Source organism: Pristis pectinata, chromosome 22 (genome assembly GCF_009764475.1).
Source record: "Pristis pectinata isolate sPriPec2 chromosome 22, sPriPec2.1.pri, whole genome shotgun sequence".
NCBI lineage: Eukaryota > Metazoa > Chordata > Chondrichthyes > Rhinopristiformes > Pristidae > Pristis > Pristis pectinata.
In genome coordinates this window covers 28317341-28331614 of record NC_067426.1, presented here as the reverse complement: position 1 = coordinate 28331614, position 14274 = coordinate 28317341, and the positions used below count along the sequence as shown (strand labels likewise).

General features: G+C 43.9%; 1 protein-coding gene across 1 annotated transcript in view; it reads right to left on the bottom strand.

Moving 5' to 3' along the window:
- Nucleotides 1–12158, bottom strand: part of LOC127581567 (glutamate receptor ionotropic, kainate 3-like) — a 429084-nt gene extending 416926 nt beyond the window's left edge. Inside the window, 3 exon segments of the mRNA XM_052036033.1 lie at nucleotides 10940–11030; nucleotides 11032–11065; nucleotides 11896–12158. Coding sequence (XP_051891993.1) covers nucleotides 10940–11030; nucleotides 11032–11065; nucleotides 11896–12158 — 388 coding nt within the window.
- Between the last annotated feature and the right edge of the window lie 2116 nt (nucleotides 12159–14274).

Sequence of the window (14274 nt, the reverse complement as noted above, 5' to 3'; positions counted from 1 at the left end):
ATATACATCCTCCATTCATTTGATCATCACTGTTTATCAAGCTCAGCACCATTTTGCTGCAAGAATGCTTGATTCTCTTAGTATCCAAAATCCATCAGCCTCTGTCTTGAAGATACTCAACGAGTGATCTTCACAGTATTATTATCGTATTATTATTATTGGTTTATTGTTGTCACGTGTATTGAGATACAGTGAAAAACTTTTGTTTGCAGATCATGCCATACATAAGTACATTGAGGTAGTAAAAGAAAATAGAAGGCAGCATATGGTGTAGCAGCTAAAGAGAAAGTGCAGTGCAGGTAAACAAATAAAGTACAAAGGCCATGTCAAGGTAGATTGGGAGACCAAGAATCCATCTTTAGCATATGAGAACTCTGTGCAGGAGTCTGATAACAGCAGGATAGAAGTTGTATTTAAGTCTTGGCGATACGTACATTAAAGCTTTTTTATACAGCCCTTTTGGGCAGAGAATTCCAAAGATTCACTCCACTGTGGATGAAGAAATTTCTTTTCATCTCAGTCCTAAATGCTTGATGCTTTATCCTGAGTATGTGACCCCTGTTTCTAGGTACCCCAGGCAGACAAAACATCATCTCTGTATCTACTCTGTCAAGCCCCATGGAAGTTTTGTATGTTTCCATAAATTCCCTCTTATTCTTCTAAATTTAAGTGAATGTACACCAAGTCTGCTTAATCTCTTCACAGAGTACAAGTCTCCTCATCCCAAGAATCAATTTGGTGAAGAATCTTTGCATTCCCTCTTTCAGATGATTATTTTGTTTGTCCAAACATCTGCAGTTGAGCTGCAGATGATGTAAGCATTTCCACATGCCCAGAGGCCTTTCAAGACATTACTAATGTTTTTTTCTGAAACATGCAGAAGGATAGACCTTACACTCAACAGCTGCAAGACAAAAGTCCTCTAGCAACCTCTTCCCTCTGCACCAAAGTGCTCTGCAATAATAAAGGTTCATGACCGGACCTTAGAAAACATTGATCGCTTATCATATCTCAGAAGCTGCCTCTCAACAAAGACAGACATCAATTATGAAATCCATGACTGCCTTCAATGTGCCAAGATAGCCTTTGGTTAATTGAGGAAAGTGTGTTTGAAGATCAAGACCTCAAATCTGGTCCAAAACTCATAGTCAACCAGGCAGCAGTGATCTCTGTCCTCCTATATGCTTCCAAGATCTGTATTACCTACAACAAGCATATCAAGACACTAGAAACATATCAAAAAAATGTTGTCACTACAAAATCCTGCAAAATCATTGTATGAATCAGCAGACCACCATCAGTGATCTCTCCAACATCTCCAACACTGAGGCCTTAGGTGTACTCAGTCAACTCCGTTGGGAAGGCCATACTGTTTCTGTGCATGACACCAGACTCCCAAATCAGATACTCTATTCTGAGCTCAGTCACATGAAGCGATTACCAAATGAACAGAGGAAAAGATTCAAGGATGTTCTCAAACTAACTTGTAAAAATGCAAGATCCCCACTGATTCCTGGGACTTCTTGGCCCACAACTGCTCAAAGTGAAGAAGGAGCATTCAAAATGGTATTGAGAATCATGAATCCATGCATAAATAGAAAAAGGACATCTCCTCACAAAACAACCCCCACTGCCCCATCTGTGGAAGGGTCTGTGGTTCCTACATTGGCCTCATTCATCACTTCAGAACCCACAAGCTAGAGTGAAAGCAAAGGACTGCCTTAGTACAGAAGAAGAAATAATTGTTGTAAGACAACCTTACTCTTGCACACTAATGCTCTTGCAATTAAAGCCAACATACCATTTTCCTTCCTAATTGCCTGCTATGACTGCATGTTGATTTTCAGTGATTCATGTAAAAGGACTCTTAGATCCCTCTAATCACTAGCCCCTTTCAATGCCACATTCTTTAAATATTATCGCATATATTTTCGACCAAATTATGTTCTATCCTCCATGCCCTTGCCATTCACTTAGTCTGTCTATTTCCTCTTGATGCCTCTCAGCATCCTCCTCATCACTCACACTGTAACTTTGCTCACAACATCATCAAATTTGAATATATTTGAATGGTCCCCTCAACCAAATTGTCAACGTAGGATGTGAATTGCTGGGGCACAACACTGATCACTGTTGCACCCCACTAGCCAGAGTTTCCCAATCCCAAAAAGTAACCACTTATTCCTATTCTCTGCTTCTGACAATTAAGCTACAGTCCACACCAGTATATTATACCCAATCCCATGTGTTATAATTGTTTAATAACCTCAGGTGACATGTTATTGAAAGCCTTCTGAACATTCAATACACCACATCCACTCACCCACCACCTCTTTATCAATTCTATTTTAGTTACACCAAGAAAAAAACAGATTTGTCAAAGATTTCTCTTTTGTAAATCCATGTTAACTCTTCCCATTAAAATCCCATTATTATTTTTCAAGTGTTCTGCTACCACTTCCTTAACATTAGATTCTAGCATTTACTTTATTACTGATGTTAAGCTAATGGATCTTTAATTCCCACTTCTTTTTCTTAAGTAGTCATAATATCTTACAATCTGTAGTAACCATTCGAGAATATATGCAAACTGAAAAGATTTTACCAGAACTGTATGAACGTTGAAAGACTTATGTGGGAAGTATGGGATTGTTGTCCTTAGAACAGTAAAGGTTAGGAAATTTAACAGAAATACTCAAAAGTCATGAACTTTCCTTATGGAGTAGATAAGGAGAAAGTGTTTCCCATTGAAGAAGCGTTGATAATAAGAGGTCAGGGGTTTAAGGTCATTGACAAAACGTTGATCAAGACATGAGGGGGGAAACATGCAGCGAATTGTAATCAACTGAAGTGCATTGACTGAAGCTCTGGCAGAAGGAGATTCCACTTGAAGTGGAAGTTAAAAGTGTGGGACAGAGAAGTGGGACTAATTGAGTAACACAAAAAGCCGTCAAAGGCACAAAATGAGCCTAATGGCCTCATTCAGACCTTTCACACTAGCTGTGATTTTTGCTTCAGGAAACTAAGTGAAATCATAAACGTGTTCATGTCGACTGGTTTTATTTCTGGTTTTAAATGTATATAATGGATATTCTAATTCAGATAAAGGGATTATTCCGCCAAGCGCAGAATCCGAATTTATTAAAATACCTTCATTACTCCTAACAAGCACTTCCAATATTTCCCTGCTAACATTTTTATATGGTAGTAACTTGACCTCAACATTTCGCTGGAAACACTAATTACTCCGAGGGTAAAGTATCGACTGGGCCGAAAAAATCTCTTTGGGTTTTTGAGATTTAATTGCTAATTGAGTGAGAGGTGGATGAAGGGTCTTTCAGCAGTTCGCCTTTTCTTCAATGTGAAGTCCTCTGCAACTTTTCTTCACAAAGGGAAGTCTGTGTTTAAAGTACTTCTGGCGGAGACTTGACGTTGCATCATTGACATTTTTTCCCTTTTCCTACTCTCCTTACATTCAAAAGTAAATGTATTCTTCTAATATGTGGATGCAACCATATATCTCCCTCAGCCCAGATTTCCAACCGTTGTTGGAAGCTCTTGGCAGCTCTGTAACAAGTGAATCTAACTGCTCCACCAGAAAGTGCAGCCAATGGTCTCGTCACACTCTTGATGTCACACAGCTGCACGCATTTACTTACAAGCGACATCCTTTCCAGGAGTTTTTGGGTGATCACTGTGCATCATGGCATGCATTCTTAGCTGACTGAATATGGTGGGCGTTATTAAACTGCCAGTTCGTATCATCCGTTTTACGTTCATCTTTAGGGTACCCTGCACTTCACCCGATCTTAGCTTAAAACAATTATGCCTGTCAATATAAATAGCAGTTTCATTCAAGACAAGCGCACCCCAAAATTGTCAGGGATTATCATGTTTCTCAGAACCCACTGTTTGCCAATCATTCTCCTTTCAGGATCAGCAGTGTATCTATTTCATTGCATGCACCTCCGTGTATAACCCGAGCAATTTCCACCTGTCTGTGAAGCTAAGTGGTGACTGTACACCTCATCATACATCCCGTTTGCCAATAAATCGTAGGAATATTCAGAACCATTCACTTTCCTTTGGGAATTGACAGCTACGCAGGAACAACGAAGCCGACGGGGCCTCGCCTCTCCAAGTCCACCTCTAATGTTCTGATTGACATAATGCCATCAGTCAGGTGATGTGGAATTTAAATTTGGAAGCAGGGCTGCAGAGCAAACCAAATAATGGGGATTAGGCATTGAAAAATAGATCACACCTGCCCTTTGTGATGGCCAGAACAATCGCCAGCGGAACACCCGGCAAAAGATAATGGGTTCAAACTGCGTTGGAAGCTATCGGACTGGAGGCGTGCAGTTCCACTTGCATTTACTCCAGAATTAAATCCGTCCTGGTAGAGATGTCATGTGCAATTGGTAAAGTAAAGACGGGCCTTTTCCTGCATTTTATGCTCAAAAATCCGACGCGGGGATAAGGTACGGAAAGGTTTTGCTTTATGTTTACACATTCTCCCCTTTTGGAGGAAACGACAGAGCAGCCAGTTTGTCGAGCACTCGCAAATAATGGACCACCAGTCACCGAATCAAGGGAAGAATACTAACTTTATATGAAAACATATGCTTTGTGGGGGTTAACAGTGGGAGTACTGGGGAAGCCATTTGTCATGCAATAAGTAACGTAGGGTAAACCATTAGAAGTCACGCCACTCGTTCACGAAATAGAGAGCTATAATAATCCATCGTATTTGCATTTTGTATTCAGGTGGAGCTTTAATTTAACTGTAGCAACTTTAGATACACTTATGACGCACAGTGGTCACCCAAATACTCCTGGAAAGGATGTCGCTTGTGATAAATGCGTGTAGTTGTGTGACGAGACCCTAGCCTACACTGCCTGTTGAAGCAGTCAGATTATCCTGAGATGGAATTGGCGTAATCTTGTCGATTTGGATTTTTTTATCCAGTAATTCACCATGGGCTCCCCTATTGGATGCTCACATCCAGTTTCACGCTCGACAAATAGCGAGGGGCTCAGCACCTAGTTATCCGACTGGGGCTAGTCCCACTCTTCAATGAAGACGCCAGAGATTCTGCAGATGCTGGAATCTGGAGCAACACGCAAAAAGTGCTGGAGGAACTCAGCAGGTCAGGCAGCATCCATGGAGGGTAAGTTTTATTTCCCTCCATGGATGCTGCCTGATGTGCTGAGTCCTTACAGCACTTTTTTTTTGTGTGACACTCACCAATCAGCTTTCCCCCAACCTGCCTCCTCCCCTCGTGGTCTCCACTTCCCACCTGCAACTCAATTCTGAATTCATGTTGGCTTCCGGGTTTCCAACTGACATTAAACGCGGAAAATACCACCAGAGCACAATAGACGAGTTGGCACCGGAAAGAGGAATGCTACTTTTTATTGAGGGGCGGAGGGGAGGGAGAAGAACCATCATCACATGGTCAACAAAGAGAAAAGATCCAAAACACGAACATCACTTTGTGGACCCGTTTAGTTATGCCAGCCTTCTTTCCAATCTACCCCCAATTCATTGTGTTTTTTAGCGTATGCCCCATGACAACACAAGCAGCCCATCTCGGATCCATCTCTCGACGGATTCAGCCTTTGGAATTAACAAGAAGTTGATCGCAAACAGAATGGTTGGGACGCATCGCGCACACACGGGGCCGCTCAAGACTGTACTCTGCAGATAATTGGCCTGGCGCACGAAGACGGAAGTTAAATAGGGGTCCAAGTGTTTCCTCGCGTGTGTTTTAATTGCCATCAAAAGCGTGGAGATTTACAATTTAATGAAGCACGGGAGCCCTGGAACTGTTAAATCCCTTGTTTGAAAACTTAGATGTCAGAACGTCCTGTGCTTCGGTAATTACCTTTCAGCGTGCGTGAATAGACTGGCGGAGACGAAGGACTGGTCTGCCTCTCTCCGATTGTGACTACAAATACGGCAAAGCCAATTAATTTCTTGGCCAACTAAATATTTGTAGCCTTTCTTTGGTACAGCTACACACCTCTTCCCTCTCATGTTGAGAACCGTTTGTCATCTACCAATGGACAGTCGACGTTTCCGGTCGAAAGTCCAGTCCAGACGAAGGGTCTCGACCCCAAATGTCGACTATCCATTTCCCCCCGCAGATACCGCCTGACCCGCTGAGTTCCTCCAGCAGTTTGTTTTTTGCGTTGCTGCGGATTTCAGCATCTGCGGTCTCCCGTGTCTCTGTCTTCTACGAATATTGGGAAGTGAACAACTTTGGATTGGAAGTGTTGCACTTCCTATGAAAACTAATAAATAAATTCAACTACCGAGGCAAAGAATATGTTTCGTGTCCGCGTAATATTCACAATTTTCTTTTGCATTAGCGAGAGATAGACGCGGAATGGACACGTAATGTTCCTCATAGGAGTACCCAACTTCTAGGAGCCAAAGCCAACTGCTCGTGATCCACTTAAGAATCTTGGCGTTGACTCTGATAGGCTACAGAAGGGAACACAGCCAATCAGGCTCTAAACTCCTGACCACACCTCCCCCTCCCCCCACCAACCCCTTCCCAAAACATTCACTTCCCCGGATACCAGTTAGGAGCAGGAATCCTGCTGTTTCCACCGATGAGATGCAGCTTCCCGAGTTCCTTAACCTGTGGTCCTCCATTGGTTAGAGAGTCTGTTTGCAAAGCCGCTGCCCTTCATAAATGTCTTTGGGAAGAAGGCGGCGGGGGGCGGGGTAGAAAAGAGATCGGTAGCAGATGGAAACGGAAACAAACAAATGGGAGGACAGACCAGGCCGAAGGCGATGGGCGGAACGACGGAGTGGGGTAGTCTGCTGTGGAGAGGAATTGTGGAGGGTATGCGAGAGGTGGAGAAGGATTAGAATAAACGAAAGGAGATTTATCTCTCTACAATCAATTATAATTTAAGCTGGGCATCAATCACCTGTTTGCCTTCATGGCGACCAGAGTATTTTAAACCAAGTTCTTAGTAAAATATGTAAGAGGTGGGAATGTGTAGGTAGAAGTGTGATTTTGGGAATCACAATATCAGGAGGGGAAAGTCGGTGACAGAACTGAATTCGCGCTGCTGGTGTTTGTTTGGGGTTTGGGAATATCACTTGCATCATCCTGGCATCTATACAATAGTCTGCGTCCGTTTAGCGCCAGGCTCCACAGTCTGGAGAATGGGCACCGGGAGGCCTAGCGCTCACGATGCAGGATGGCGTGTAGATGGGGCGGGGATGACTGGCTTTTGACCAAGCACTTGGGCTCCCTTTAGCTCCCGCTGATCTGATCGATTTCCACAGCCAAGCCTTACCCTTTCTCTAATGTGTCTATGGTTTGCACTGGGCCACCAGCCGAGGTAATGGTGTGGGATCAGCCCCGTCTGCGTGCAGTGAGTGTGGCGGTGACATATCACTTATCCAAAGATCGATTAGACCCAGGTGTACTCGGAGCTAATTGGTCGCTCAATAAATAATTGTCCAACCTTGATTTGCTCAATTGAAAAGTTAAATATCGTAACTCTGCCCCAAGCCCGAAGGAGAACGCTCACAGAATGAAATTTGCTGGTACGCAGGTTGAGGAAGATGAGATCACACGAGCTGTTGGGTCGCATGTTCCGTGGACGCGATAGCCGCTGGCTACAGGGGTATTTGCTCGTGTGAATCTGATCCACAGCAAATGTCACCAAAGGACGAAAAACAAGCGAGATCGCGAGGATCAGTTGTGTCTTTATCCAAAGATTCTGAAGGATTCGGTCCGAAGTTAACTGGTGCACGAAATGCAATGGAGATATTAGAAAGGTTTACGCCTCCTGAACACTTCCCTGATTAAAAGGTGTTATTCCCCTGCCCCTTGGAGTAAGCCTGACTCCCACATTGAAAGGAAAGCCCCGCCCCCACCCACTGCATGGACCCTGCAAAATGAGTGGATTCTGTCTGCGGTCATCTACCTTTGAAAACTTTTTGAGTTCTGCAAGGTATATGCAAAGTGCGGCATTTCCCCCAAACAACTGTGTTCAGTTGCTCCGATAATTCAATGTCCCGATCTGATGCACTTCTTGCCAACATTGTTAGAGTGGCACAGGTAGGCAAGTTCGGGAGAAACTCTTCGCCTTTGCAGAGCTGCCTATAACCAGGCAGAGGTTTAAGGAAGAACATTTAGAGGGGATTGGGGGACGATTTTTGTTTTCACCCAGCGTGGATGAAATCTGGAATTCGCTGCCTGTGGGTAGATGGGGCAGGTATTCTCACAGTAATGGAGAATGTAGATGAGCACCTGAAGTACCATGGTATACAGGCCAAGTGTTAGAAAATGGGAAAAGTACAGATAGGCGCCTGACGGCTGGCACGGATGTGATGGGCCGAAGGCCTGTTTCCTCGCTATCTGACAATCGTTTGTCAACCGATGTCGCTTATTGTTGGAAGCACTTTTCAAACGTTGTAACCCCGAAAATGACCAGCAGTGTTTCCTTTAACTGGACACGGTTACTCAGAGCTCTTTTCCTTCAGGCGAACACTACCCCTCCTTTCTGGTTTGTCCTATGGCTTCTGTTGAACCAACTGATCTATGTTATGCGATGAAAAATGGTCGGAAATAAGTGCAAGAGGAAAATGTTCGTTGGAACTTTAATGTATCTTCGGTCTTAATACGGATGATATTTGCACTGCTGAATGCTTTCTGAATAAACTAAGGCGTGAGCTGGAGTGATAGAAGCCACAATGAAAAGGAGGGAGAAGTGCATCGCCCTGAAACCCCTGGCTTGTACTTTGCTCTGCCCTACATGTGTGGCATCAACTTGTTATAACCACACTTAGCAATTCGTAGCTAACCTCCCTCACTATGTACGCGCAGGAAGAATTGTGTTTTGTAATGAAGTAAATTAAAATAATCGCCAAAATGATACCAGGCCGTGAAAGATTTGGGGTTATTCACCCAGTGCTTGGTTCTGCGTCAAGAAACAGTTACACGTTAACTGTTATACAGAGTCCAGTTTGCATTGTGGGTTTATGGATCAGGTCCAATTAGTTCAAAGCAACTCATTCTCCCTAATTTACCCGCATTCAACTTCAGCAGTGCAAAATATACCCAACAGAAAATTGAAGCAATGATCAGTTTTCCTAGAGATTTTTTTTTGGGGGGGGGGGGGGGGAAGGAGGGTAGTATTTCAGTCTTGTGTCCTTTCTGTGATACACGGGTTACAAACTGCACCTCCCGTCTTCCTTTCAGCGAGGACGGTTAGATTTTGCGCCTCCACCTTCATTTCCCGAATCTTATTGCAAGTACCCCGAGGATGGAAAGGAATCTGTGAATCGTAGTATGTATTTCAGAGTCCCATCACGCTGCAAGTTCCTGCATTTAGAACTGTTCCTTCAGTTCCGCTGCTCCCAACAGCTCTCTTTCCTGTCTCAGTCTTGCAGCCTCCTTGATTGCAGATAACTACTCAGAATGACCATTTAAACTGTGAATCGGAGCTCTTCCAAGTATACATACCACCGTCACCAAGTGCGCATGGTTTAAATTGTAGGCTATGAATGGAATAGAATAACTGAAGAGCAAAGGCAATATGCCACTGACCGTCCCCATTTATGAACAGCTGTACAATTCCAGTGTTAATGTTGAGTGGCTTAGGGTTTTCCGTTTATCTGCTTGGCGGTCCAAGGTAGTGGTAAACCACTTGTCTGAAGCTGTTTGCCAACAGACACAAACGTATTGATCTGCACTCAGTTGTCTGATGCAGCGGAACAAAGTTCGAATCGCCTTTTCACTCATAGAAAGACAGTTCCCTCATCGTCGGCTCCCTTCTTTTCTGATAAAGCTCGAGTCGCCACAAACAGCTGACACGAATTTCAGAGACATTAGCCAACAAGTCACCGTGAGAGATCATAGCACACGAATACGGCAAGAGACGGGGCTAGCACGGTGGTGACATATTTACTATCCTGTCATGCTTTCGGTGCAAGTGTCTGTCTAAACTAGACACACAAAACCTAGAAAGATAGCGCTGCCTCTCTCACTCTACTGCTGCCTATCCATCTATCATCTTGTCCGTCTCGGTATCCTTGCCTCTATTTTCCGGCTACTCCGATTTCTAATCCCGGCACCGGTGTGTCTATGAATATACTTAATCATTAGAACTATCATCCATAAATGTCCCGTTCAGATATCCATATCTCTTGTAAAGCAGTCTCTGGCTCACCTATTAACCCGCATATGTAGAATTTACCGTCGTGAATCTGTACCGAGGATGGAATTTACGTTTGCTGCTTAAATTAGAGACTTTTAATGTTCTTGTCCCCTGGGTCATTTTCTTATATATGCACCGCACGAAAATCTAATTATTTTAGCGATAAAACAATGTACAACTTTAATCACCTTGTCACTTCTATTTACAGCAACAATTAAATCCTTATAAAACACATTATAACGGAGCCCGCGGTATGGCTGTTACAATAACTGGACCCGGAGTTTAGCTCGGAAGCTTTAAAAGCGAGGTATTGTCTTCCTCTGTTGAGTAACTCAGCATTGACACTAAACTTCTCTTTTTCAGAACGACTCGTTTCCCTGTCATTTAACAGCATCCACCATTTACCCCTGCTAAATATAATTACATAGACTATGATCCATCTTCAAATATTTGTCTTTAGCTCTGCATTTGAAGATAGTGCATAATAGCTAAACAACCAAGTAACGGTAAGGCGGACAGATCGAGTCCATTGCCAACAGTTAACAATTTTGTTAAGTTGTCGCATGCATTAACTTGCCAAATTCTCCCCCTCCCATCACCCCATTTCATTCACTGTTCTCCAGGCTAAATGTTAACAGCAAAAATCACCCTCAAGAGATCTCTTCACAAATTCACACAATCCAGACCCAGCAACATAGCACAGTATCTCACAATCAAAGAGCGGCTAAATGCCGAAAGAGACCCTTACCAATTCGAATAACATGAGGCATCCCATGAGAATATCGTATCCAAAACAAGTAAAAAATAAGTCCCGTCCTGTATTCCAAAATCATGCTCAAAAGGAGGCAGCCAGCGATTTCTCGTGGTCACAAGCCTGATAGAGTGTGTTCAATGCAAAATTCCACCGGAGGAAGGTTCCGTTCGCCGCTCCCACTGTCCAGCTACACGGCGCAAACTGGATTTTGGGGTTAAAACTCTTTAGTGTCTGGAATGAGCGGAGGCTTCCCGGAGCAGCGCAGAAATCTCAACATGATCTTCACGTCTCACATCGACTTACTCCAATAAAGCGGAGAGAGGAGGAGAGACACAACTCTGCAAGGGATCGTGGGAGCTGAACGTTCAGACAGAAAGTATCTAGCTCCAAACCAATCCAAACAACAATTCAGTTCAAAATTGATCAGCGGACACACAGATAGGTGGGGAGTGGGTGGAAATGATAGCGATTCAAAGTTAAAAAGCTAACAGTGAGGAGAGATGGCGATGGTAAAACAATCTGCTAGGAAATGCGACTGGTGACTATAACATTGACCGAGAAACAAGTGGGTTAAGTATGTGTCTTATTAGCTGTTCCTTCTACCACTCGTCACTATGCATTTAATACCGTGCTTTCAAATGTCATTGTTATTTTTCTTCTGCCCATGTACCTTCCCCCAAATTTCCACGACGCGAGCCCCGGCTGTAATCAGAATGTTTACCTCTCTATCTTAGTTATAAACTTGTCTGTCTGTCATGGGGTTTCACCGGGAATTATTCGTGAGCTCACAACTTATGCCCAGGAAAGGAACGTTACTGAAACAGTCCAAATGGTCTTTCTTACCCCGCCCATCGACCAAACCATCTCCACCCCCACTAACAAGGACACGTTTGAAAATGAACGTTTAATCTGATAAGGAGGCAGATTATTTGAATTCCCGCTCAGGATACTTGTGTGTCTGCTTTAGCGATTTGAAGTGCACGGTGCATGAGTCAAAGCAGCCGCGGGAGCCCAGTGCTCTGGAATTCAGATGACAGTGTAATTGGAAAGCCTTTTTGTTTTTGGCGCTTCGCTGGTGTGGGACAAACGGGGCGAGCTTCAGCCGTGTGCTGTTAACTTCTGAGCTGCCCCGGGCTGAGTCGTGCCCACGAATAGATGGGTGACAACTCAGGAAGGCGGCCAGCCGTACAGGAGGAAAAGCAGTAGAAAGCATCACAAAATGGACCGGGATTCACGAGGCAGTCGTGTAACTATTGAACTTCCCACTTGCCCGCCCACACCCTATCAGACTGCTCCTTCCATCGCCCTGACCTCCACTTCTCAATTCCCCGCCCTTTTAAATTTTATTTTCACTCCTCGCTGACTGCAAACTCCGAGTTATTTCTTACCCCAGTGCACCAAATGACCAATACTTTTATCGCCATTTATGCTCCTGCCTCGCTGTCAGGTTGAGTTGAAAGTAACCTTCAACGTAAGTTATTCTCCCCTCCTCCCTAATAACTCTAACTATTGACGTGGCGAAGAAAGACAATGTCTACATTTTCTAAGCTAAGAAATTTAATTCGTTTCATTTGTGTCTGCTCCATATTCATGCCATGTGTTTAGATTTATAGACCCACTGCGCAATATAAAGAGAATCAGTGTGAAATATGAAGCCCCAGAGCTCACATTACAGAGATTCATGAATACCAGTTCACGGGAGCTTCAGAGTGAATCTCGCCAGCACGTATTCTTGTTTCAGAGCGCCCTCTTCTGAATAAATTGTGGAGCAAACAACACGGAAACTACAGAGAGACAGGAAAATCCATCTCCGCTGTCATATTACCCGCATTTGGAAAATGCATAAAAGAGGTCAGGCCACACAGAGGAGAGAGAATCAGAGTTAATGTTTCAGGTCGACGACACTTCATTAGAACAGATAAACAAATGAACTCTAGGGACATCAGTTCATCTTCTAACTAAGGAGACACGAGAGACTGCAGATCCCGGAATCCGAAGCAACAAACGGAATGTTGGAGGAACTCAGCGGGTCGGGCAGCATCTGTGGAGGGAAATGGACTGTCGACGTTTCGGGTCGAAACCCTTCATCGGGTGTAGAGTCGAAATGTCGATTGCCCACTTCCCCTCCACAGATGCTGCCTGACCCGCTGAGTTCCTCCAGGTTTGTCTGTTGCTCCATCTTCTAATTCGGCACGTTACAGATGTCCCAATTCAATGCATTTTTACTCGAGAGTATTTATTGTCGAAACGACATCAACCAGTTGGAGGCGAGATGAAATGGCAGTCTACTGTACAACAGTAATTTTAACGAGCTTGTTTGAAAAGTGGCAAAAAAAACTTCTTCCAACAAAAGCAGGGTAATTAGAAATCGGTGAGTAGGCGATGGTTTTATATAAACGATGTTCAGGCAATCAGTCACTAAAAATAGATTAATTGACAGGAGAGTTATCTAGTTATCCCGCTGAGTGGTCACAATGTGCCATCCTTCAGTTTAAGTTTTCCAGCATTCCCTTTAGTTTCAGTTGCATTTAAGTAATTATTTTGTATTTACAGGTCCAGACTTTTCGCCTCTAGGTGTCTCATGATCTTCAACCTTGCACTTTCAACCCTTTTATCACTGAATCCCTCACACCTGCCACCCCAGCAGAGATTTATTTCGTCTTCGCTTCCTCCCTACCTTCAATTCTAAACAAAGGCCATCAACCTGAAGCAAGAATTGGGTTATATCTTCCTGAATGTGGGTCACCGCCTGCCCGCACTCATCTCGTTGGCCACAAGGCCACTAAACCAGGCCCCAACCCCACCCCTCCCAAGATATTTAAGAACAATTAAATTCAATGGAAGTAATTTAAAAAAAAGATAAAACACATTACGACATTTATAAATGGTTGAAACATTACGGTAAAATAAAACTTTAAATATTACTTACCCCATTCCACAAACCGAATCCTCATTGAAGTGAATGTGATTTTACACCAGAAATGACCCGGCGTTGATTGAAGGGACCCTTGCCTCGGTGTAATACCGGCAGGAGATTGGACTCCACGTGGAGCGCCGTCAGAGATGAGGCAGAATCTACCCCCTTCTGGCGCTACAGCGGGTCCACGGGACTTCCGTCCGGAGGCTTCAAGACCGACATTTCCCCCGGCAATGAGAGTCAGCTCATTAACTTTAATTTCTCTCTCCTGATATGCTGCCTAACACGATGACCACTTACAACAATCCAACTTCAGATTCCCAGCATCCACTGCATTCTGCTTTTGCACCTGGTAATATAATCGTGGCCTATTTGTAGTCCTGGAGTTAGGTTATGTATTTAATTATCTTTT